The sequence below is a fragment of the Numida meleagris genome, chromosome 2, assembly GCF_002078875.1.
Source record: "Numida meleagris isolate 19003 breed g44 Domestic line chromosome 2, NumMel1.0, whole genome shotgun sequence".
Lineage (NCBI taxonomy): Eukaryota > Metazoa > Chordata > Aves > Galliformes > Numididae > Numida > Numida meleagris.
In genome coordinates this window covers 6,694,843-6,720,498 of record NC_034410.1, presented here as the reverse complement: position 1 = coordinate 6,720,498, position 25,656 = coordinate 6,694,843, and the positions used below count along the sequence as shown (strand labels likewise).

At 42.8% G+C, this 25,656-nt stretch overlaps 1 protein-coding gene across 3 annotated transcripts in view; it reads right to left on the bottom strand.

Annotated features, from left to right (window-relative positions):
• Positions 1 to 25,656, bottom strand: part of DPP6 (dipeptidyl peptidase like 6) — a 461,031-nt gene that overhangs the window by 227,722 nt on the left and 207,653 nt on the right. The window contains exon 1 of one of the 3 annotated variants that reach the window (XM_021388075.1): positions 9,592 to 10,041. The exons of the other annotated variants lie outside the window; for them this stretch is intronic. Within the exon in view, the coding sequence (XP_021243750.1) occupies positions 9,592 to 9,648 (57 nt within the window). The 5' untranslated portion in view covers positions 9,649 to 10,041. Of the gene's footprint in view, positions 1 to 9,591; positions 10,042 to 25,656 lie in introns of those variants that run through there. 3 annotated transcript variants of the gene reach the window in all.

Genomic DNA, 25,656 nt, shown 5'->3' with positions numbered 1-25,656 from the left:
TTGAATCCTCCACAGATTAATTTCACCAAGATTAATCTCAAACACTCATCATATTCAATAGATCAGCATTCTCAGCAATGTTTGTAAATGGACTTTTACAGTAGACATACTGGGACATTAAAATATGAAAAAGAAGGCTCCCAGTGTTGTTAGATTCTACTAAACTGTGAAGCGTCCGGGTTGCTTCAGTAGCAGAAACACAGTTTAGATACAAATTTCCCATAACACAAGGAGCAGCCAACACTTACTACACTCACGGCAGCGGCAGAAATTGAAATGCAAGAAATATTTCAAAAATTGCTCCCACTTTGAGCAATTCCATTAATCCAGTACCACAATGTCTCAAAACAAAAAAGAGCCTGAAGTTTTTGCTTACTACCTCCCTCAGGTTATGTCATCTACAGTGCAGTTAGTTTTACACAGCTAGTAAATGATTACATGTTTCTTCCTTCTCTCATTTGAACATGGGTTATTTGGCCACAAGTTTGCCTTCCAAGACCTTGAGTTTCTCTCTACAGGGAGTCACAAAATGCTGCATATGCACTTAAAAATAACTTGTTTCCTCCTGGTCATGAAAATGGAAAGACAAAAGTGCGAGATTGTCAGTGTACTCAAGGCGGGTTACAACTTAACATAATGAGCATTACGTTAAATAGCATACTCCCTTAAACTCTGCCCAGAAGGAGTTGAGAGGTTGGCCACAGTATGCAATTAAGCTAAATTAAAGACCCAAAACATACACCAAATAACGTGCCACTGTATACATTCACCTCTCCCCCAAATACATGTTTATTAAGGCACCTCTGACAAGCTAAATTAGCAATAAGTTAATGTGTAAGTTATGAATTCACTTCTGAAAATAGCATACTACAACTAAGCCTTAAATATCTGCTACAAACATAAGTGAAGGTAATGGAGTCAAAAACTGCAGACTAATTGCTTCTGTTGAAGGCTTATTATCTCCCCAATTTCAGGCTCAGCAGCAGTTCAGCAGTAATATAAGATACTTTCGTCAAGGCACTGTCAGCCTTTAGATGAAATTCACTTTGAGTTCTGCCTCTGTTAGTTTTATAAATAACAAAAACAACAGCCATTTGTTTTTCAGGCTGATAGAGGTAAGGAGCTAAGCAGAAGGGTTAATAAAAAACAAAAAACACAGCACAACCAACAGCTGAGTCTTCAGACATAGAGAGTGCCTTGTTCTCTCTCCAGCCTCTCCCACCATGGCTGCTGGAGGAGCCTGGAGGCATGGCCATGATGCTGGCACTGCAGGAGTGTTGAACAAGAGAAGATCTCAAACCAGAGTCCTCGTTGTGCACCTGTGACCAGATGTTGTCCAGCAGGCTAGGACAAATCCCACTCTGAGAAATGCTCTATCTGCAGTTTCCACCTGCAGTTCTGATCACAAAACTGTATCTCATAATACTAATAGCCATACATTGCTAGACCGATGCCATACATCATCCAGCACACAGGTTCTCTATCAAAAAAGCTTTACTCCAGCAGCAGTAACAGCACAGACAATCAGGACACCCAAGGATAGGTTATATGAGGGAGAATAAGGAAAGTAGAGCCCTTTCCTGTTTAAGCCCTTTTTTGTTTAACCGTTTTCTTCCTCTTGTTCCCCCAGAGATCTTCTCTTCTGGCAAAGCCAGCTGCTGTTTCCTTCCCACTATATCCTCCCACATGATGGAATAGAAGGCAGAGGCTTCAGTTACTACGCTATTAAGTAGTATGTCCAACGCAATGGGCATACCAAGGACCATCACCCCAACCCTACACAACATGATCTTCCCTAATTCTCCTCCCCATGTCACTGCTGCTGCCATCACCTCCCTGTGAGATGTGCTACTAATTGTTCTAACCCTGCCCAACAGCTCTCTCCACAACGTTCCCAATTTTTGTCAGAGCCTCAGCCTGACTTTCAGGAAGGGCTGCTCCATCAGCCTTGTGAACCCTGAACTTCAGCCTGCTTCTCTCACCCATCTGCCTTCCTCTTCTAAAAGGTTTTGTTTTTATCCTTGACCTCACATATCCCTGGCTCATCATGATCCCTTTACTCACTTTCCCATTTCATCTCTTTGGGCTCCTAATTACACCACAGTATTCCTACTGGAAAAAAAAAATATATATATATATATTGAATCGCTCCTTCTCAGAAAAGGTCTTTCTGCATTATGCAAGAGAGAACTGAAAGTTCTGTATCTTACCTCAAAGTTGAAAATTGTTTCAAGTTCCCAAAATCTCAGAATCAGATGCAATCCCAAAATTCTCTGTACTTTCTCTCTCATTTGCAAGTCTGCTTACAACTACTCAAAGTCTTGCTAGGACTTACCTTTATTCTTGATCTCTTCCTGCTGAAATTCTTATTCATATCTGATGCTTCAGAATGAGTTTTAACTTTCAGGATCTCCTATGACTCTTGCCATACTTTCTCTAAACACCAAGGAGTGCATCGGTAGTGGAAATGGTAAGTCATGGCCTGAACCAGCAATTGAGCACCTGGTGGGAAGGCAGGGCCAACCCAGGGGAGCTCAGCTGCATGCAATGCACCTGAGTGATCAGAAGGGGTGGAGCCAGGACTCCTCACCTGCAGCAGCCTAGGGCCTTGCTGCTCTTTCCATCACATTACAGCATCTCTGTGATATCTCAAGTACTCACTTGGGCAGCCTGAGTTACTATAGTATCTCAGAACCTCATATCAGGAGACTGTGCTTTTCTTTTCAACATAAGGTAACAGGAGACAAGAAGCTGCTGACTGTCACCATGGCCCTATGTCTAACACTCCTGCTCAGAGCCATAAGGGAAGTCTGCAGCACAACAAGCACTAAATCCCATGCTCTGACCGCTGTACCATCCCTCACAGCCACCTGATAATCCCATTCAGACTTGGTTTGTTAATCAGAAATTGATATTAACTCAGCCTTCCATTCTTGATCACTTTCAAATATAGTTCCCTCTCCAAAGTTATGCTCTAGAAAGGCTTTGAAAACATGCTGAAAGTGCTCCCCTCCTTCCTCTCATTTCTGCAGTCAGTGCTTCTCCATATCTGCAGCAGCCCTTTGGAGAAGAGGCGAGCTCAGCTTTCCTGTTCTGCTGCTGCCAGCATTCGCCCTTCTCTGAATCTGTTTCACCTACTTAGATCTCACCTTAGAATCAGAGAAGGAAGACAGAAGGACAAAAGACAGTATGAAAGAAAGAAAACAGAAGGGACAAAAGAACAGAAGACTGGAATACAAAACATACAGATCAAGTACATAACAAATACTACTGTACTCTACATCATTTAAAAAAAATAACTTTTCTCACATCATCCAAAGTGACCATGATTTGTGACAATGTACTGCATTGTGAAGTCACAAGGAAGCTGTATTAAAGGCATAAGAACTGAAAGCAAGTAAAAACATTGTTCACAAAATAACTGTAGCAATGAATAGCACTGCTAATGGTCCACAACTGAACTGAAGCATGGAATGGTCTATGGTAAGAGCTGGAAATAAAAAACGTTTTTCTTGTTGAGTTCAATCCCAATCTCCTAAATTCGAGATAAATGAACAACTACAGAGAAATTATTCTGTCTTAACCCATCAGCAAAAGAAAGACTTAATGAGAAAGACTACAACATAAGATATCATAGAACCACAGAATCGTTTGGTATTTGGTAGGGACCCTTGAGGGTCATCTAGTTCAACTCTCCTGCAATGAACAGGGACATCTCTATGTCAGGAATGGAGAGAGCAGCACTCAACCAATACTGTCCCAAGGACAAGTGGCTGAGCACATCCCATGGGTAGTCTCCACTTGACCTGTCAAGCAGTAGCTACAGTTCAAAGTTGACACAATCTCAAGCATCCCATTGAATGCTTCAATCCTATGGAATACATCATACCTTTGAAGTTGCCACTATAGCTCAACAGCCACAATGCCATTTTGACACATTTGAGACCCTCCAGAAGAACTTCCATCTCAGTACTGAACACCAAAAAAGCTCTACTTACAGTGTTCTCCTTCTGAGATATCACCATTATGCCAAACTTGTCCCTTTCCATCTCTGTCTCCTTCTCCCCATTTCTCAGCTGCCTGCATTCCTCACAGAAAATTAACGGCTTGAAAAGACTGCCAATGTGATGCAATTTCATGTTCTTGAATACAACGTTCTCAGAGCACAATTACGGAAATTTAATCTCTTGAGAAATAGAGCAGATATCATTAACAGAATGAAATACAAAATATCTCTACAACTTCCTGAAGAAAACCTCTGCTGAGTCTACAGTAAGATATGTAATTTACAGAATTGTTATCAGGAAACAATGGTATTGTTTCGTATCAACAAAATTATGCCTTAAAAAAATTATGCACTTCAGCATCTAATACTAAAGACTTCCATTCAACATCTCATACTAAACACTTCCATTAAAACAAATCGTGCCCAACAACTTGGTTTTCCACACAAGTCACAAGTTAGGTTTCTCCTCCTTCTTTCCTCTTTGCCAGACACCTTCCACAAGTGGACACTGCTCTGTGGTTTCTACACAGCTATAATAATCAAAGCCAGAATACTGCAGCAAATCAGCAAGAAAGAGTGATGCTCAAGAGCAGGGACTCACCTTTGGGATATGACAGTTTTCAGTTCTAGCCAAGAATGCAGGAATTTTGCTATCACAAGTCACTGAGATAATATGCTAAATTAGCTCATCTCCTGGGAGACTCACTCTCACCTGTTCAACAGCCCCAGGCCAAGCTCTTTCCTGTCGAGTCTAGGTAGCACAGAGGTATGTCACAGTGCTCCTCAATTATTCTCCATGGATTTTATGCCACTGGGGCACTGCAGTGGGAACTGGGACTATGCCAGCTAATGGCACCATAAATCAGAGCTCTCTTGTAATGCATTCGGGGCTTGGTTTGCTTCTGAACACAAACTTAGAATGCAATATCTCAAACCCTTAAAACATAGAGGATTCACTATTGGCTCTTTTTGGTCTAGCATATGCTGGAGATGCTACTGAAAAATAGAAGGGCGAAGTCCATTCCCTATTTCAACAGATAAAATTCACAGTTATAATATGTGCCTGAACCTACCCTGCAGTACAGCCTGTTTATGACATGGAGAGATCCTGCACTCTTTGGAGCCGATTTGTACTGTTCACATGATGTAAGGAGGCTTTAGATTCACAGAGAATCAGGATTGTTGCAGCCTTTCAGATAAAGCCTGAACTAACCAAGATACTGGGCACCCAGATACCCTGAGTTGTTGGACAGACCTCAGATGAATAGAGCAGATCTGGAAAGACTTAAGTCATGCCTCACTGGCTTCCTTTTGGATGAAGCTAAATGAGAAGGCACTATTCAATCAACAGTTGGCATCCACAATGGTCTAGAACTGGCTTGAAATAACTCCCTCTTGAAGATCTGTATAATACAAGCTTTTGGACCTCAGTACCGTTTTTCTCACCCTCACGGTTCTACAAAATTTCCTAATCTAAGCACAAACGTATCTTTGAGTTTAATCTGCTCTGGGAATGAACTGGCAGCACAGGACTTAGATCCCAATGGCTGAAGCTATTTATGACCTTGAGGGAAGACAATGGGGCACACAGAAATGGAATCCCCTTGCTACCAGAATTCCAGAATGACCTGAATTGTAAGTATCTATGGAAAAAGCCTGTACAATGTACACTTCTTGTCCTATTTGGACAAGTTTTAGCATAGTATATTAGATACTCCAACTGTACTCACTTTGCAACGTACTACAGGCTATTTCTGTGAAGTACAGAGTGGCAGGAGAACATTAGGAGCATGAAATATTCATCTTTCCATCCTTTTATCCCTGAGCCTGGCCTAGGTTTTCCAAGGCAAATGTGTTCTCTCTCCATTTTAAAACACCTATCATTTGGATTTTCATCTGTTCTGTAAAGTTCAAAATTGATTATCTTAATGACAGTTAATAGGCAGAACTGTTCTATTGATCTGATGCTACTCCTCCACAGAGCCCACTTCAATAACAGGCAGTCATTGAGCTATTTTGGCTCCTTACTTAATATTTGGCCTTGTACACAGAGTTGCATACAAACGATCATTAACAATGTTGCCTGGGACATGAGCACATTTTGGAGCAGGATATTGCTCCCTCCAAGTCTATGACAGTTCTTTTCTCTGAAAGGAAAGAAACGGGAACAATCGTTTATTCTGAGAGTGCAAGGATAAAATTAACCCATCATCCCTTGAATACATTTCATAAAAGGTGTTCTTTGATAATCTGCGATCCCGTTATGTTTTATATGCTGACTCATTTTTCCAAATGCTTAAAAGTCTCATTTGTAGCACTGTGCCTTCCACCACATTTCATAAAAAAAGAAAAAAAACAAAAAACAAAAAACACTTCCTTATTTTTATGTATGACTGTAGAGCTACTTGCATTCCCAAAGACCATTAAAAGTAAGAAGAACTGGGTTAAATTTAGATATGAATCAGATTAGACCCAAACAAATGTTGAGACCCATGCTAGAGCACAAACACTTCAGCAGGCACAAATTACCACAGCACACTTACTCTGTAATCGACCTGTTGTCATTTTCTTTCTAATGGAAAAGCGGTGAATATACCATTGAAAGCAGGCCAGCTAACAATTCCCAAGACTGAGACCAAGATTCAGGAGTCCTCTTCAGTATGATCCCAAGCCTATTAGTGCCTGCAGGGTTTTCTAGGGACTTCCGAGCACTTGATAGAGCAGAAAGCCAAATATAATCACTGCACAATGCACTGCATACATCTCCAACCACTTGAACAAGAAAACCTCAGCTGTTGCAAAAAACATCAAAGCATACAGAGGTGGCTGCATCCAACTTACATCTTCAGCAAGCAATCCCAATTTGACTGCAGGAGACCTGATTACACATCTTACAGGATGTTTTCTGCTCGTGATGCCCAGAAGACTTAAAGTTCAGCACCGTGAAATAGAGCAGTATGGAGATAAATGATTAAAATTCCGAATAGTTTAACTGGTTTGCAGGTGGGCAGTGTTGCTTATCAGAAGGAAGCTACAGAAATGCTTTTAAGTAACAAAGGGGAGAAAGGGATGCTTATTCCCTGGCTTCAAACAGGTTAGACAGTGCATTGCTTATCTCCATATCCTAATCACCTTCTAAGTATCACTATATTTGCAAATCTCAGGGCAGAGCATGCCTTCATTTCTGCATGAACACATGGCTCCGGATTAAATTTTTAACTTATGCCCACAGTGCTTCTGCAGATGTATTTTAAACTCTCCCCACCCTGTTCCTATAGCATCTTTTTGTGCCCAGTTTCTGTTTGGGTTAATGTGGTAGGACACAACCAATGTGTCACTTCCCTGCCTTTGGATCCCAAGGATGTCAGAGTGAGGGATACTGAAAAGGGATGCTCACAATCCCTCTATGACAGCAGCAGCTGCTTCTGAAGCCTCAGTCCTCTACAGACCAGCACTTTGTGTTCAGTTTTCTCCCAGTGACACTTTTCAATTTCTTGACCATTTTTATGCAAGAAAAGAACTTCGGCGATCCTTGAAATACAGAAGCCAATTTTCAGCTAGAAATAGAATTTGGATAGAGCCTTTTTTTCAGTTACGAACTATTTCAAATAGAATAAAGGTTTAGATCTGCGTTTGGTGTTAGAAGATAAAAGTGCACAGAAATCAATGGACACAGATTAGATTCAACATCCCACTGCAAAAACCATTTTACTAATAACATACCATGAAAAGAAACAAAAAAAAATACAGGAGCGAGCAAAGTCGCTTGCAGACTCAAACATTAATATTCATCAATATCATTGATATTTATATATGCCTGATAACTCTATTTCATACTCATGCTGGGGCAGAGCTGAGAAGAGTATGTACTTTCAGACTATTTAAGAATACCATATGGTTATAATTGCAACTCAATCACTTATAGAATACATTCAGTCGAGATTTTGTGTAATACTAGAGACCCATTCCGGACATTTTGTACTTCACAGGGGAAGAGCGAAGTAGCAAAGCAGTGGCAAGTCAGTAGTAAGATGGCATTTGAGAGGTAACACCACTTGCAATAAAAGCTGTGCTCCTTTATAAAGGGCAACCGAGCCGTGCTCCTTGAGTTACCAAACCCAGCACTTCCACACGGCTTGCAGAAGCCCTCTTTGTTCAGCAAAGGCTGCTGTTCACTCCTTCCTCCCAGAAACACAGCCAGACTGACTGCAAGCAGCAGCACACAGAGACGGAGATCGGTATTCAAGGAGTGGTGGGGCACAGCAGAGGTGAGATCAGATGGAGCCATTGTTTCTTCACCCTCTGTACCAAAGTTGCTTTCTTCTCGTTACAACAGAACCCTTGAGCCTGTTTGGCCATTAGTGAAATGTCGCCATGCCAATGGAGAATTTGTGATGCTGCTTGTAGTGTGAGGGTGCCCAAGAATTCCCACGCTTTTCCTTTTGTTATTTCCCTAAAAAGATCCAGTCCAAAAACCATACACATATATAACTGATGTGCGAGGCTCTCAGCCCACGAAGTCAGGAGGAACTATTTTAAGAATCAATTTGTGCCCTGAGAGATCTGTTTAAATTATCCTCCCATGCTGTCCTAACCAAAGATGAAAGCAGAGAACTTCCAGTGTTTGGGGAAGGACGAAGGGGAGATGCAGATGCTCTGTGCTCCTGCAGGCAGTGGGGGGACACTGGGACTCCGGTGCACCTTTGCTGTCCCTTATGTCACCACCTCTGACCGTGCCTACCAATTACAGCTGATGATGTGTCACTTTTTTTTTTCCTGCTAGTTTTTTTTTTTTTTTTTTTTTTTTTTTTTTTTTTTTTTTTTTTTTTTGGACAGGGAAAGTTTTGACTTCACCCTGTCCGGGTTAAGTGCAGTTAAATAGGAATGCTCTCTCTCAAAAAAAAAAAAAAAAGAAAAGAAAAAAAAAGCCAAACAAACAGGCATGGCAGAGGAAATAAAGTCTTTAACTTTTCTGCCCCTATAGAAACACAAAGGGCACCCAAAGTAAGACAGAAAAAGGACTTGAGTTCAGATACGGTGTAAGCACTGCAGTTTGCAGTTTTCCATCAGGTCCATGGGAGCTATACCTCCTCGTGGCCCCCATCACCCACCGATAGCACATGCTGTACTGGGGCATCCCTCCAAGGAAATGTCATCCCCCCAAAATCCCTGAGAGCGCTGAACAAAGTCAAGAGCCGAACCCCACTTTTGCATTGTTACATCCGCCTGCAGAGTGACCATAACCCTCCTGCAGTGAGAAGGGGCCTCTGTCCCAGCACTCTGCCCCACACATGCACAGAGGGACCGAGATACGGAGCAAAGCTCTGCATCCTGGAGGAAGAGGTGCAGTCAGATAAAAATAGCACAATTCAGCCCCCCCCCCAACCCCCCAAGCCTCCACGCACACCGACAGCAGACCTTGAGCCCAGATGCACAGCGCTTCCCTCCTGCCACTGACTGGTGACTCAGTTGGCAATTTTAGGAACGCACACCAAAATAAAATAAAATTCCAAAATCAGACAAGAAACACAGAGCTATACAATGCAAATCCGTATCTGTTTGAAATTGAGGAAAAGAAGCGTTACCTGATCCTGCTGTTGGGCTTGTTTCCCTGATGCATTTTGCTCCTTGGCTGTAGTCATGCTCACCTATTTGTGCCCACTGCAGTGGCAAACAGGATTTGAATAGTGAGCGTGTGTGTGTGTGAGTGAGTGAGTGTGAGCTGGTCTGCGTGTGCTCAGACATACACGCGCACACACACACACACACACACACAAAGACTGGAGGGATGAGTAACTAGTCCATCACTTAATCACCAGCTGAGAAATTTCCCACCCCCACAAATGCAATGTATAAAAACAGCAAAGCAAAAAAAAAATAAAAAATAAATACATAAAAATAGAAAATTAAAAAAAAAATCCCTAGTCTAAGCTGGCTTCCCCCTTGAGCCTCTAAAATCAAAGCAGGAGCAGAGAGAGAAGGATGCTGTGGGGGCTCCTTCAATTAGCAACAGCCTCTGCAATCGTCACAGAAACAATGATAACTGCTTGGCAACCGGCTACGGGCAGCCGGGAGGCAGAGCCGCGCTCCGCGCTCCGCACCTCCCCGCCGGCAGCCCCCGCGCTGCGCATGCCCCGCCGCCCCCGCGCACTGTGCCGCCCGCGCGTCGTCCTGCGCGGAGCGCGGCGCTGCGGGGACCCCGCGGGTCCAGAGCCGGGGTCCCGATGGTGGATGCGCGCTCCCGGCTGCCCGCCCGCGTGGATTTAGAGGACGCTGCGCGGACGCGGGTTGCCACCGATGGGATGCTGAGAGCGGAGGTGCTCCCAGGGGGTAAACAAGCCCCCTCTGGTTCTCTCTGCGTCCCTAATGGGATGGGATGGGATGGGATGGGATGGGATGGGATGGGATGGGATGGGATGGGATGGGGTCGCTTTGCACGTCTCTTATCGCTGCCTGCTGCACGCTTCCAGCCGCTGTCACCCACGGAGTGACACAGGAGCATGCACTGCTCCACGCCGCCCGAGCTCTCTGTCCCCTGCACAGCAGAGCTCTTCTCACAAACAGACCTTCCCAGCCCTGCCGTCCGGCTGTCATACCCAAGGCATGCTTCAGGTACTGCTCTCTGCTAGCCTTTGCCCATGCAAAAACTTGGAGCTGCGTGAAGGATGCTCTAAATGGGCCAGGGACAACCCAGTCCCACGCTCACCGCCGCACCGCGCGGTCCGATGCTGCCGTGGTGCTGCTTACCACCCCCACACCCCCTGCATCCAGCCCACAGCCCCACTCTGTGCTGTAGGACAAAGCTCAGTGTCAGTGATGCTGGGATCTGTGCTGAGTCTGCAAATCACCAGCTAAGGAACATCAGGGTATTTATCTAGCAAGCGACTATGCCTCATTTGACCTGTAACATTACACTGCTGGTTTATGCTACCAGGTTGCATTAACCACGAACTCCTCTGGCTGCAATCCATGGCTCTGCTGGATGCCATCGCTCCTTACACTCGGGGTGAATTTAATGCTCAGCTGAGCTTTCCTAGAGCTTAGCTTCCAGCCACCACTAAGTACTTCTGTATTCCCATCATCACACAGCCCATCAGTTCACGGAAACCACGACGCAAAAAGTCTGCAACGTGTAATTGTGCTGGTAGGAAACTGGACAACCTCTCCTGGTCCCTGCTGCCAGCATGCAGGAACAGCTCATTAGTGGAGTGAATAGCACCTCTCGAGAACGAAGCAGTAATTTACACTTAAATCTAACAGCTTGTGTCAACCTCTTGCTGGGTTGTACTATGACACAGTCCCAGCTTACACTGCAATTTCTTTAGTCCCAATAGTTTTAGTCACAATGTTTTGTAGATGTTTATAGTGAGGTTATTCTCACTCAGATATTCGTCCCCAATCACACGAACGGAATTGCTTTCAAGGGCTGTACAAGTAGATGGGTTTGAGTTTTTCAGTCCCCTTGGTCTGTTTTCCCACCTGTTGTGGGCACTGATGCAGTCTTGCTTCACTCCACACTTTTGCTTTCTTCCCAAGAGGAATTCAAACAAAACAAAACTGTTTGGGTTTTGCACTTCCTCATCCTATGACCTGGAAATTTCTGCAGGATGGATCTTCTCGTTGCAGAAATCATTCTCTGTGTCCCTGACCCTCAGTAGTTACACTGGCAACTACTGAACTTAAACTACACTTTTACTTAAAAGATGTATATTTCTTCATGTCTGTTATCTTCTGTTAACCCTTGCACACCTTCTCCATGTGTATTCAATTCTTTTGCAGTCAGCAGTGTAAGACACAGTTTTCACTAGCTCTGGAAATGGCCAGACCTACATTGTAGGGTTTTTTTCTTGTTGTTGGGCACATAGGAAGTTAATTGTGCTAATTAGTCCAGCAGTTAGCTACACAAATGCATATGGCTTAACCTCATTACATAGGTGCATTATGAGTGTTCCCGCTGCACGTCCGAGTGTTTTGGCACAGTTATTCCAGAGTTACTGAAGCTCACTGGTCTCTCTGCATGCTGGTACCTCTCTGCCATCCCTGTCTATACAGGGGGTCTCATCCCTTCTGATGGCCATGAGCCATCTGCTGGGGTTGGCAGATCCTGATTCTTGTCCTGTAATAGGGGAAGATTAATCTCTCATAAAATTAAGCTAAGCAATAAAGTTGATATCTTACCACAGCATGGAGGTCACACTGCATGGCCTCACCCTGCTGATGTGTGAGCAGATTACTCCATGCCTGTTAATAAAGGCTGGATATTCGGACAAATTTCTTCTCAGAAAGAATGGTGATGCATTGGCACAGGCTGCTCTGGGAGGTGGTGGAGTCATCCTTTCTGGAGGTGTTCAAGAACCATGGAAATGTGGCACTGAGGGACGTGGTCAGTGGGCATGGTGGGGGTAGGTTGGTGGTTGGACTTGATGATCTTAGTGGTCTTTTTCAACCTTAATGATTCTGTGTTCCAAAGACCAGCTACAGTCACCCAAATGGCATCTCCATTCAGCATCAGTCAGCTGCTCCAGTGCTGTGGAAGGACAGACATTTCCCTCCCACCAGAAGAGGAACCACTGACAGGTGGAAGGACCTGTTCTCATTCTCCTGAGACCAGCAGGAACAGAATTGTGCTATGAGAGCATTCTCAAAATGCTCCCAGGAATTCTTGGAGGCCATCTTCACCACCCTCACCATCACCACCACCATGCCCCCTCATGCTCCAAGACTGTTGTGAGCCTTGTATGTTGCAACTGGAACAAAATGCTGCAATGGTTCTTAAAGACAAACTGAACTAAAACTTTTCAAGTCATTGCTATGAGCACCCATGCACTCTCAGTAGCTAAAGCACTATAAGGATTGTTTCTGACCACACATTACAGCAAAGAATGCTAGGGAAAGCAGCAGTTTGTTATTTTTGCCCCAAAATGATGCAGAACAGTTTACTTAGGCTGTCTTTGATCCACAGGTGGATGTTTCTGCTACCTATGGATGCAGAACTGCCCCTTTGCAGAAGCAGTGTTGGGCTCTCAGGAGTTGGTGCAGAGCATTCCCATCCTCTTGAGTGTTACAGAGGGCAGATTCAAGTGCAGCCTGTGCTCGCAGGGAGCCCGCCAGCTGCACACATCTGTTGGAGGGAGTATAGACTGAGCAAGGACACTAATAAGCCTGCAGCAGCAGCAGGTAGAGTTATTGGATGCAGAGCCCTTCTGCTCCTTTGAAACCTAGGGTTCTGGCTATATCACACCAGGCTATTAATTCCCCCTTCATTACCACATCAAGGAAGTCAAAGCCAGTGGGCAGAATGGGTAGAAATGAATCCTACTTGATTAACTACACCTTCCTACAGTCTGCTCATGTTCTCCCCTCTCCAGATGAAGACCAGGTCCCAGATGAAGAGCTACATATCTGAATTTTTTAGTGGAACTAACCTATTAGTACCTGGGGTGCTGTAATGGGCTGCCTCCAGCAGAACACGCCACACGATCTGCCTTTGCACATTCAGTCCCTCTGAGCTCCAGACTCAGCACAGACCACTTCCCATTGGTTTGCTTTCAGTTCAGGGAGGACACATGACCCAGGAAAGCACTCTGGCAATCTGTGGCAATGTAAAAACATACTCCTGGGTAGGTTACTATGGAAAAGTCCTAAAAGCTATAGTTTTCGGGATACAGTGTTTTGGAGGTAGCAGATGTTAGTGAGACAACTCAGTAAGAGAGACAGACTGCCAGCACAGACACCCACGAGGAGAAGGTGAGAGGAGCATGTAAAAATGTTGTAGGCATGGATTTTAACATTCAGACATTTGAAAGGTGATTGATGTAGCTTGGATCAAAACAGATCCACAGGATACAAGGTGAGCAGTGCTCAGTAGAAAGCAGTGCTGCTTTCCAGCAGAGAGATAGAAGGACGGGGACAAGAGCTCCTGGTGTGGAAAAAAGGTCCCTGTGATCCGTGAAAGCCAGCTGTATCTTGGGCTGCATCAAAAGAGGCGTGGTCAGCAGGTCGAGGGAGGTGACCCTCTCCCTTTCGTCTGCACTGTGAGACCTCACCTGGAGTACTGTGTCCAGATGTGGAGTCCTAAGTACAGGAGAAACATGAACCTACTGGAGCATGTCCAGAGGAGGGACACAAAAATGATCCAAGGGATGGAACACCTCTCCTATGGGGACAGGCTGAGAGAGCTGGGGCTGTTCAGCCTGGAGAAAGCTGCAGGGAGACCTGAGAGCGGCCTTTCAGTATCTAAAGGGGGGCTGTAAGAAGGAAGGGGATAGACTCTTTAGCAGGGTCTACTGTGATAGGACAAGGAGAAATGGTGGCAAGCTAAAAGCGGGATGTTTCTACTGGATATATGGAAGAAGTTTTTTTATGATAAGGGTAGTGAAACACTGGCACAGGTTGCCCAGAGAGGTGGTGGAGGCCCCCAACCCTGGAACCATTCAAGGTCAGGCTGGATGGGGCTCTGAGCACCTGATGGAGTTGTAGGTGTCCCTGTTCACTGCAAAGGAGTTGGACTAGATGACCTGTAATGGTCCCTTCCAACTTAAATGATTCTATGATTCTATGCTCTTCTTAAGAGCATGGACAGGGAAATCCAATTAATCTCCACATCTGATTTTATACATTTGCAGCTGCCTTATTCTCTCACTGCTCCAACTTTTCTAGAGGATGTCAAAGAGTGGGGAATGAGAGGGATGGGTCTGTGCAAGGCAGACTGTCCACAGTATTATTATGGTCCTGCAGATTTGCCAAGCCATGCTGGTGACTGACTCACTCTCTGCAGTCCCAGTGTCACAATATCACCAATCAGAAAAGCAATGGCATATCCCTTCTTCCTTCTGGCCTCTGTGGTCAGAGGGATCTATGCCCCATCCCTATAGATCCCACTGGAGATCATGGTAAAACCATGAGGTTGCATGGTTAAAAAACTCTCTGTACAGGAGTTTATACTTTTAGAGGCAATCCCAGAATTGTTAAGACTGGAAAAGACCTCTAAAATCATCTAATCCAACCATCAGCCCACTGGCCATGTCCCTCAGTGCCACATCTCCACGGTTCTTGAACACATCCAAGGATGGTGACTTCACCACCTCCCTGGGCAGCCTGTTCCAATGCCTCAGCACTCTTACTGAGAAGAAATGTTTCCTAGTACCCAACTTGAACCTCCCCTGCTACAACTTAAGGCCATTACCTCTCATCCTATCAGACAAGCAGCAAGATATACTGGCTGTTCATTCTGAAGGTCTCTGCTCTGTGTTTGTCTGAATAAGCTTTGGAGAGGGAGAATTTAATTTTGTTTTGTTTTGAAAGCACAGTTTGTTGATGAGGATATGCATTAATTAACTTTATCTTTCACCAGCCTAGCTCTGCCACCCTTCTCCTGTTGTCTTCAACATTTGTTCTGTCAAGGGAGAGCAACAAGTGAGTCTTTATGTCTGAGTAAATCTTTAGAGGCTCCAGTGAGTGGCTTAGGGATCCATTCAGATAATTTCAATGATTTCACATTCCCATTACCCATGACCAAGATCTTTAAGAGATCAATTTGATGTAGCATTTTCCTTTAACAGATCAAAACCAGTTTACCTAGTCAATGCCATTAATTAAGCTCATCAATGAATATCTGTTCCAACAAGAAGCACACTTAAAAATGTTTCTACAAGCCTGAAAACTAGTTATCTGAGACAGTCTCCCTGTATTTGCAGCGGAGGATAGAGACATGGCACAGGGCAAGAACTCATGGATCTATGGAACAGTCCTGTGGTGTTGCCTCTATTTGTGCATTACAGAAGCTTTACTCAGGTGCATTTACTTTTTAACTCGAGCATGGAAGTGTGGTTTAAAGGGAATATAACAGGCTTATCTGCTGCACAGTTTTCTGCTGTTTTCTGTTTCTTGCTGCTGCTGCAAGTTGCAGGATCTCCCAGTTCATGGTAAACAAATGAGACAGCGCTAGGAGGCAAGCTGTGAAGAAGTCTGCTCACTTGTGTGCAGCTTAGAGCTATTCTGCATGGCACTTCCCTGCCTAAATTGGAGCAGGTCTCTGGGGAACACGACCAGTACCTCTGCCCCACTCACTTCTGCATTATGTCTCCTCTTCACTTTGCTTACCCTAAAGATCAAGCATGTGTACCAAGTGTCAGACTTTTTCTACTTAAGTGGACTACGTTTTTCAAAAACATTATTTCTGACCATCACTGGGGTTAATTTTGAGCCAGCACGTATAATTTAATATACCATTACAACTCCAAAGGCACATTATTAGCAGCGCTGTAGTCTTTTGGCACTGTGTTATTGCTGCGAGGAATACGGGCAGTACTGCTGTTTTTTCCCTTCCCCTCTCTCCCTTCCTTCTGGCGTGACCTTGGCAGCTGTAATGCAACAGATGTCTCTTCCTCACTTGTTTATCTGTGCAAGAGACTTCTGAGGGCCCAGCTTCTGTGCCAGCTGTGAATCATCTCCAAATTGTTTTTTCGGAGTTTTCCTCCTTGCAGTCTGGCTTAATAATTTTGCTCCCCATGATCTCAGCGACTGATCTTCCATTTCCCCCTCTCCTGTTATTTCTGGGAGTAGCTGAGTTCCTTCCTCATTGCTTCAGCATAGGTGCTTTTTGGTTGTTGTTTTGGAAGTGAGTGGAAGGATTTGTTTCTTTACTCCCTTTATATATATATATATATATATATATATACGTAAAACTTAAGTTTTGTCAAATAGCCACAATCTATATTTCATAATTAAAACATCCAAGTCAGGATAATGGTAGATGTGGCACTGAAGGACGTGGTCAGTGGGCATGGTGGTGATGGGTTGATGGTTGGACTAGATCTCAGTGGTCTTTTCCAACCTCGGTGATTCTATGAAATAAAAAAGAGACCTCTAGCGAAAATGGAGAAAAAAAATCAGCTCCCCTAAATTACTCACAAATAGACAATCCACATCTCTAAGCAGCTGCAAACATGTTAGATTATTTAGCAGCCTACTGCTTGGAAAAGGGAGAGCCCCATCTTCATTTTTAGATACAACAGTGATTTATAGGGTGTATAAATGATCTGCATATAAGATGATGACTGGTTTAAATGTAAATGTAGTGAAAGACATCTGATGTAAGCACATACATTTGCCTGAGAGATCCTTGTACATAAAAGCCACAGCTGGAGCAAGTGGCTTTTTAAACATTTGCTTTATGAAGCACAATTTTCTTTGCAATGGTTGTTATTTTTCATTTACTTTTCCATCAGCTTTACACAAAAAGAAGAAAAAAAATACTTGAACATACAACATGATCTGTATGCTTTCAGTAATGTAGTTCTGCAAAACATTGATGCTGTTAAGTAGATGGATGCATATAACATACATTCATCTTAAAGGCATTGTATTTCATAGCTTCATAGAATAGCTTAGGTTGGAAGGGATCTTAAAGATCATTGAGCTCCATTCCCCTGCCATGGGCTGGTTGCCACCCACCAGATCAGGGCCCAGGGCTCCATCCAACCTGGCAATGACCATCTCCAGGGATGGGACATCCACAGCTCTCTGGGCAGCCAGGGCCTCATCGCTCCTTCCGTAAATAATTTTTTCCTAACATTTAACCTAAGTAAACCCTCTTTTACTTTAAAGCGGTTCCTCCTTGTCCTATCACTATCTGACTGTGTAAGAAGTCAGTCCCCCTCCTGCTTACAAGCTCCCCTGAAGTACTGGAAGGCCACAATGAGGTCTCCCCAGAACCTTCTCTTCTCCAAGCTAAACAAGCCCAGCTCCCAGCCTGTGTCCATAGGAGGTGCTCCAGCCCTCTGAGCATCCTCACGGCCCTCCTCTGGACCCACGCAATCAGCTCGTGGTAGCTTCTCACAAATGTTCCTGAACATCAAGAGAATCAAAGACACGAGATGTGGCACCTGCAGTAGTATTTTCACTTGGGTGTGTATTTGCTGCCTCTCTGAAATGCTCACTGTAGCTGGATGGCTTGTGGTGCCCTCATTTACTGGTGGGAACTGTGATGGCTACACGCATTTATACACTGCCCTGATTGTATTTCAAGTGTTTATAGATTTCTCGGGATGAAACTTGTCCCAGTAAACACAGGTTGCTGCATTCCTGCTAGCACTATGGTTAAATAAGCCTTTCCGCCAGCCCAAAACAGCCCTTTCAAGAGTCTGAACAACGAAACACTCTAGTCACTCGTATCCTCTAGAAGAGGCATGAAGGAATCCATTGAACTTCCAGTCCACCTTATTTCTTTGGAGAAGGCAAAACGCTTGGGCATAGCTCTGCTTCACCAGGTGGATAAAGCACACGGTGCACAGATTCATGTTCCTTCACTTGTTTGCTCTCTGTGCCTCAACTTCCACCCTTTGGAACGAAATGTCTTGCACGGTGCACACACCAAAGCAGAGGATGGATAAAACTTGTTACCAGTATTCTTTAAGCCAGTAGAAACATTCTTTATGGAAAGCAGGCCACCTGGAAATGCCTACCTAGGATCCTCAACACAAAGGTAAGGTATGTCTTTCTTCCAAGGCAGGGGAAAAAAAGAGAAGGAAGAGGATGCATGGAGTTGACTTACTGCTGGCACAGCCTCAGTAGTCTACTTGTTTTAAGGCAAGCAGAAACCAGATCAGTCTCCTCTCTGCTTTTTAGAAATTGACCAGCAGTTTTGATGTGCCACTTGGAACACCTTCGAGAAGTTTCATTTTCAGTGGATAAGGGCTGCTTTGTGTAAATAGCACTGTGCCCCTGCTTTAACTGCCTCAGTGAGCTGCTCTTCAGTTCTGAGAATGCTGCACTAAATGAGGCTCCCATCTCACCTGAAGCCAGATGATGCAGTAAAGAAAGTAGAAAACTTTCAGCATGATGTACAATGTACACGTACAACACACAACTGCCTGAATACAGCCTTATGTAGCATAAGTCAGTCAAGTAATGTACCAGCAATGTCCTGCTCCCAACCATTTATTTGATTTGCAAGTAGCACAAGAGAATAGATGCATGAAGGATGCACAGATTTATACGTAATTTTCATTTTACTGAGATCTTCAGGAGAACAGTTGAGCTCTGAGCACAGCATAAGACCACTAAAAAGGGACAAGACATCCTTTACTCATCATTGATAATGTTCATTAACTTGAAGAGACAGAGCAGGTATTCAGCAATGGCCCTTCAGGCACTCAGGCATTGCTGGAGCTACAGCAAAACCTAGGAGCTAGAGAAAAGTGATGCAAGAATGTGCATTTTACCCTCTGAAGATATATATACCTTAAGAATCCATGCTACTATGAAATCGGAGCTTGACAGTAATAAAGAATCACAGCCAAGACTATATACCTGTCACAAATAATTAATGAACATCTCATTCACACACCTCACAGATCTCTGTAATTACACATATATGATATGCCCATCATATTTATTTAAATACAAATCAGATCATGTATACATCACCATTGCAAATGGCAAAAGCAATTGCCTAAATGTGTTGTAGTACAATAACAATACCAAACAAAGATACAAAAACTGAGTCCACTCTAGCTTCCAGGCACCAGCCAAGTCTTCTAATATCCCAACCTATGATCCAGTTGCAAGAATAGGTGTAAAAGGAATTTAAAACCTATTGCTTAAATGTCAGAATTAGGAAGCAATAGGAAAACATAGAATCATTAAGGTTGGAAAAGACCACTAAGATCATCAAGTCCAACCACTGACCCATCACCATATCATGTACTTGGCTGTGTACAGGCTTTGCTGTAACCAATATCTTCTGGAAAGCTCTGGATCTCCATTTAGCTCTACCTGCAGAACATTCACAACTGAAATTGCATTAGGAGAGCTTAAGAAGTCTCACTGCCACACAGGAACTCATACTGCAAAAGAGAAGTTGCAACACCTATCACTGCACACTCTGTAGAGCAGATCAGACTTTTTAAATAAGATGAGGACAGATTTGATCATACCTGAGAACACTACTAGCAATTTATTACAAATATTGCCCAAATACAGTCTTTTGGACACACATTCCAGGGATAATAAGGCAGCTTAAGGCCTAGATTTATTCACTGAATCAGCAGTCTTTCCATTTCTCTTGTTCTCCTCCATAGATCAAGACTTTCGGTGTAGGATGTGGCTGCTGAATAGGACATTCAGAGACTTAAACTTAAAGAGCCCAGAATAGTGGAAATAGAAGTTGGCCAGTGGAAAAAAATCAATTCCATCTGCCTTCTAAAGTAATCCAGAGCACTGAATTGCTGGTTAAATACTTTTCACCTCATGCTGTAGTTTGGTGATATCAGAACAAGTAACAGCTTCTCCAAAAGGAGTAATACGAGAAGAAAGCATAATAGACTGATAGGAAATGTACACACATTCATGTTTGCCAGTAAATCTGAGCTGCAGAAAAGGGAGGTGATTGTAAAAAGCTTTAATGGACACGATGCCTCAGTAATACTTCGCCTGATTGCTCTGTCCCTTCCAGTAGTCAAAGAAAAGTCAAACTAATAGGAAAATCCTAACCAACATATCAAGCTATTAATTATGTCCAGAAGTGGAGTCAAGAGGCAAGCTTTCCAAAACAAATTAATCTATTTTCAGCAGAGTTTATTCCCTTTATAGATGCCAGGAACAGGCTGTATATGAACGAAAATTACACCTGTAGCAGCACAGTCAGTTATGGTCTAGAAAAAAGCTTTAATTTAGTATTTTCTTGAAACTGATTTCACTTCAGTTGTATTGACAGCAGAATGACATGGTCATGACGCAATAGTTACCTTTTAGACATGAGACTGCTGGCTTACCCATGTGATAATGATAGAAAGAAAGTAAATTATTAATTCATAGTCCATCCAGCATTACATTTTCATGTTTTCTTATCAACCGATCCATTAGGATGACACTGTCCATAATAATAATAATAAAACTCTTTCATATCTCTTTGCTAAATAAACTCTGCACTATAATTTGCTTTACTACAGCCATAATCTTTAGCAACGCTATTATAGTATTCCAAGTAGTTATGTTAAATACACCTTTTTAAAGATTTAATTTTATCCCTATTAAGAGTATGCCTTGTTAAACTCAACAGAAGTGAAGACAAACAGAGATGATAGAATAAACCCTTCTGATACACAAAGGCCTTTTCTGAAGGAGCCCATCCTGGGTACCAGAACCCTTCTTCACTGTGACTTTCCTTCCATGAGGAAGAAGGGGTAGTTGATTTAGCTGGGAGGAATCTTTTTTTCAAGAAACAGAAATTGTAAGTATCTTCAATAGATTTTGCACTGTAAATGAGGCTTCAATTTCTATAATCAAAGACACTTGATTGCTTTAAAAGACTGGTACAGCTTCCATCCTGGCACAGTCCTATGCATCTTCTTCTCCCAGGCACTAAAGATCGTTGACATTACTCTGGCTCTGTAAAGTGGATGTAAGTGGCACTATAAGTGGCTGAAAGTGCAAGGCACATCAATTTTAAAACCTCCTTACACAGTCAAAGAAGTGCAATGCAGGCAGTATAAATGAAAATCCATTTTTGTGAGCTGAAGTCAAAACTGAAAAACATCTATTCACAAAATAATCCCGCGACACAGGGACATGCAATCAATATTAGTCAGCATACTGGGAATTCATTGGAATGACATTAAAAGAAAAATAATCTCTTCTTTATCTGTGTATATTTATTTATTACATGTTTGTATTTCAGCAGCAGCCAGGAGCTAAACAACGCAGAGTTCTCCTGTGCTTTGGGCTGGAGATGCTTCCAACAGAATAGACCTTGCTGAAAATAACTTACAGTCCTAAGAAGAATATTCTACCTGCCACCTGCCCAGCACATGGCTGTTTATTCCTCAACAGCATTTTTGCTATTACTGAGTTTTTCTGGCTAAGGTTTGATGCACCCTCTGGCTGAACCCAGCACTGTGTTTCTACCTGTGGTTCTGGTCACTAATAGCCTTACTAGGTCCAGGACCTGCTGTTGACCCTTGTCTGTATCTGACCCTGCAGCTCAGCATGACAGAAATGCACAGCTGTAGTTTGTGTAAAGAATCAGATGATAATGTAGAACACAGTGCTTTATTCCTTTTGAGCAATGCACCTCTGAACTGCCATTAATGAATGAGAATCCTGATCCAACCACCGTGGGACATCATGGTGTATTTACAGTCTGGAATCCATTACAGCTAATATTGCACTATTTACACTCATCTGCCATAAATCTAATATTGTTGTGATGGCTATTCCATTTAAGGTACCCTAGGAATGCTTTGCAAGCCAGTATCAATTATGTTTGCAAATAAACTGATGCTTTGGGTTAAACAAAGTGAAAACATTCTTCCTCTGAGAAATGCAGTACATTGTATCTGCAGCTATTTCAAATGAATCTTATGTTTTATTCAGTTAAGTACTACTGAGATGACAATGATTCAGAAAACATTAAATGAAAATATCGATTCTGCAATAATAAAGTTGAATGAGTGAGGGACTGCTACCAATAACATGATCATGACACATCAAACTCGCTTACAGCTTCAAAATAGTTCCTTAATTTTGCAGTAATTATTTAAAGATATGTTCAGCTCAGCTCCGTTGCCACTGACATTTGCCCAGAGCTGTCTCTATAGGCTAATATTTTGAGACCCAGATCTAGACACCTGGCACATAAACTACCCAGGCAGCAAGAATTTTCTAAAATAATACATGTTCTCATCATCTTCTTCATTGACATTACTGGTTGTAAGACTGGATCCTGTAGGCATGGCAAGCCAAAGGCTTTGTACCAAAGATTTTCACATTTCTTTGCATTTTATAGCCCCAGCATCCCCTGATGATGGCCTAGAATTGACAAGTTCAAGTTTTAGTGAACACAGGAAAGGTTTTAAAAGGGTTCTCTTGGATTTCCGTCCCCTCTATATCAAAAAGTAAATAAACCAACAAAAAAACCCAATCAAAACTCAAATCAAGAGTTTTAAAAATGAAGTATATGCAGAAAGAATTTCCAAACTAATTAATTGTGCCATCATATATGTATGATATAATGAGAACTTTTTGCAACATAGTGACACATAATGGGCATGACTTGAGATCTCTCACTCCAGTCTCAGTACAATGGTTTAAAAGGCGATACCAATGTTCATAGAATCATAAAGGTTGGAAAAGACCATTAAGATCATCTAGCCCAACTGTCAACCCACTCCACCATGCCCACTGACCACGACCCTCAGTGCCACATCTGCACAGTTCTTGAAAACCTCCAGGGACAGTGACTCCACCACCTCCCTGGGCAGCCTGCACCAGTGCCTCATCACTGTTTAAGAGAAAAAAAATTTTCCTAATATCCAACCTGATCCTCCCCTAGTGCAACTTAAAGCCATTACCTCTCATCCTATTGCTGTTACTCGGGAGAAGAAGCCAACCCCCACCTCACCACAACCTCCTTTCAGGCAGTTGTAGAGAGTGATAAGGTCTCTTCTGCCAACCTCAGTTTTCTCAGCTGCTCTCCATAAGACTTGTGCTCCAGACCCCTCACAGCTTTGTTGCCCTTCTCTGGACACACATTTTTCATTCAATCCACAGCACAGCTCTTAAAATGCCACTTTTCCCTTACAGATCTGGAGTCTTTCCAGCAGCCTTCTTTATAATTACGTTGATTATTAGCATCAATTTCCATTTCCCTCTTCACCTCAGAGGAATAACAAATGTCTGCCAGCATTTACAAGGTATTCCAACAACAGTTACTTTACCCACTGTGGAAACACAGACAGTGTTTGGCAGAGGCAGGGCAGCTCCTCCCAAACTACATCATTCCCTAATGCTAAGGAATAGCACCAGCCAGCTTTTTCCAGGATTATCTTCAACTGTTGACCTTTCACTCAGGTCCAAAATACATTTGCAAACCTAAGAATGAAAACACTCATAATAAAAAGGATAGTGCTTACGTGCATGTTTGGAGAGGTTGTTAGAAGATGTAACTCCTCCAAAGGGGAGAAGGGAGGGATGGTCAAGTAGAACAGAGCTACGGCTCCATCCTCATACAGTAACAGCACAGCCAGCATTCAGGGGAGCAAGATCCTAAACTTCTAAGAAAAAATTCCAATAACATCCAAGGTGGCCCACAGGCAATGGAGCCTCCAAACACCTGGGAGACCTTTCATCCCATACCGGAGACCCAGCCAGACACCTGTCTCACAGCCCATCTTCCCTTGCATTTGCCTCAGTAACTATCTTGAGGAAATAACGATGCATTCCCAAAACTCCTCCCACAGTGAGCTATGTGAGAAACCTGAACTTCATTAAAAACCATAAATCATCAGTTTCTGCCCTTTTTGAAGCCAGGGAAAACCCAACTTCATTAACCAAAAATCTCAACACCCAGAAGAGAAATAAAGAAGCCAGAAAATACATTCCTTTTTCAAAAATGTCTGAACTCTTTTTCTTTTCTTTCTTGCATGGATTATTACTTCTTGAACATTCAGATCTGACAGTACAGCAACTCATCCACCCAGACATTTAGCCAACTTGGCAATACTTAGCTCTAATGACTTCAAAGCCTAAGGAAGCACAGAAACATTTCATGCATCAGATCTATTTAAGAACATATACGAAGCGCTGCTCACAAGCCGTAACAGAAACAATATTGTCCCAGCAATAAAACCATGGAATGGAAAATCACAGATACATTACCCATTTTCAAATTTCACATTAAAAAAAAAAAAAACACAATAAAAAATGAACAAGATTTTGGTCATGCAGCTTTCATTGGAGAAACTCTAAGGAAAAAAAATAAGATAGCAATTTAACAGAGGATAATGATATTACACATTTTCTCCCTCAGCTTGAAGACGCCCCTGGCCAAAAATGAAGTCGAGCTACTTTTCAACATGTAAAATTGTTGTGGGCTTTTTTCCCTCTATTTACATCATTATTTTTTCCAATGTTATCTATGATATCGTAATAGTAAATGATATGACTGCATTCATCAGACAAATACAAAAATAAAATTGCCTAACAGGGATCCTGGAAGCGCAGCAACTTTACTGGTGAAGGCAGTTCTGAATGAAGGATATCTTTGTACCAAAAGGCAAGATAAAAACACAGAACACATTGCATTGCATCAGGCCAACGATGAGTTGAGCACAGCTTACGGTAATGACAGCCTGAATCAGCCACAGAGTAAATGTTCACCAACCTGCTTCAAGGCACACATTTTCTGCTGTTAAGAGACATTAATGTTTTTGCAAAACCTTTTTTTTTTTTTTTGAATGTACTTCTAAATGTTACCATGATGATCGTGAATGCTTTTTGTTCATGTAAACACAGGAGTACGGAAGAGATCTGACCAGAAAGCACAAGAGGGTGGATTAACTGTAGACAGTAGAATTAATTGTCAGAAATAATAAGAAAACAGGAAGGATGCTGTGCTTTTGTCTTCATATTAACTTAAAATTTGACTTAAATCATAGAGTTTGACTATCTCTTGTTAAATGTGTTACTGCTAATCAGAGCAATAGCAATATTCTTAGCTTCGGTACAAGTTTCCAGATTCTTCCCAAACACAGAATTCTTCTTCTCTCAGAAGCTTCCCATGGCAATGAGCTCCATATGTGATAATAACATCACAACAACATCAATCATGGTGTTTGATTGGAACTCAAACACTGGAAATGTGATGAGGA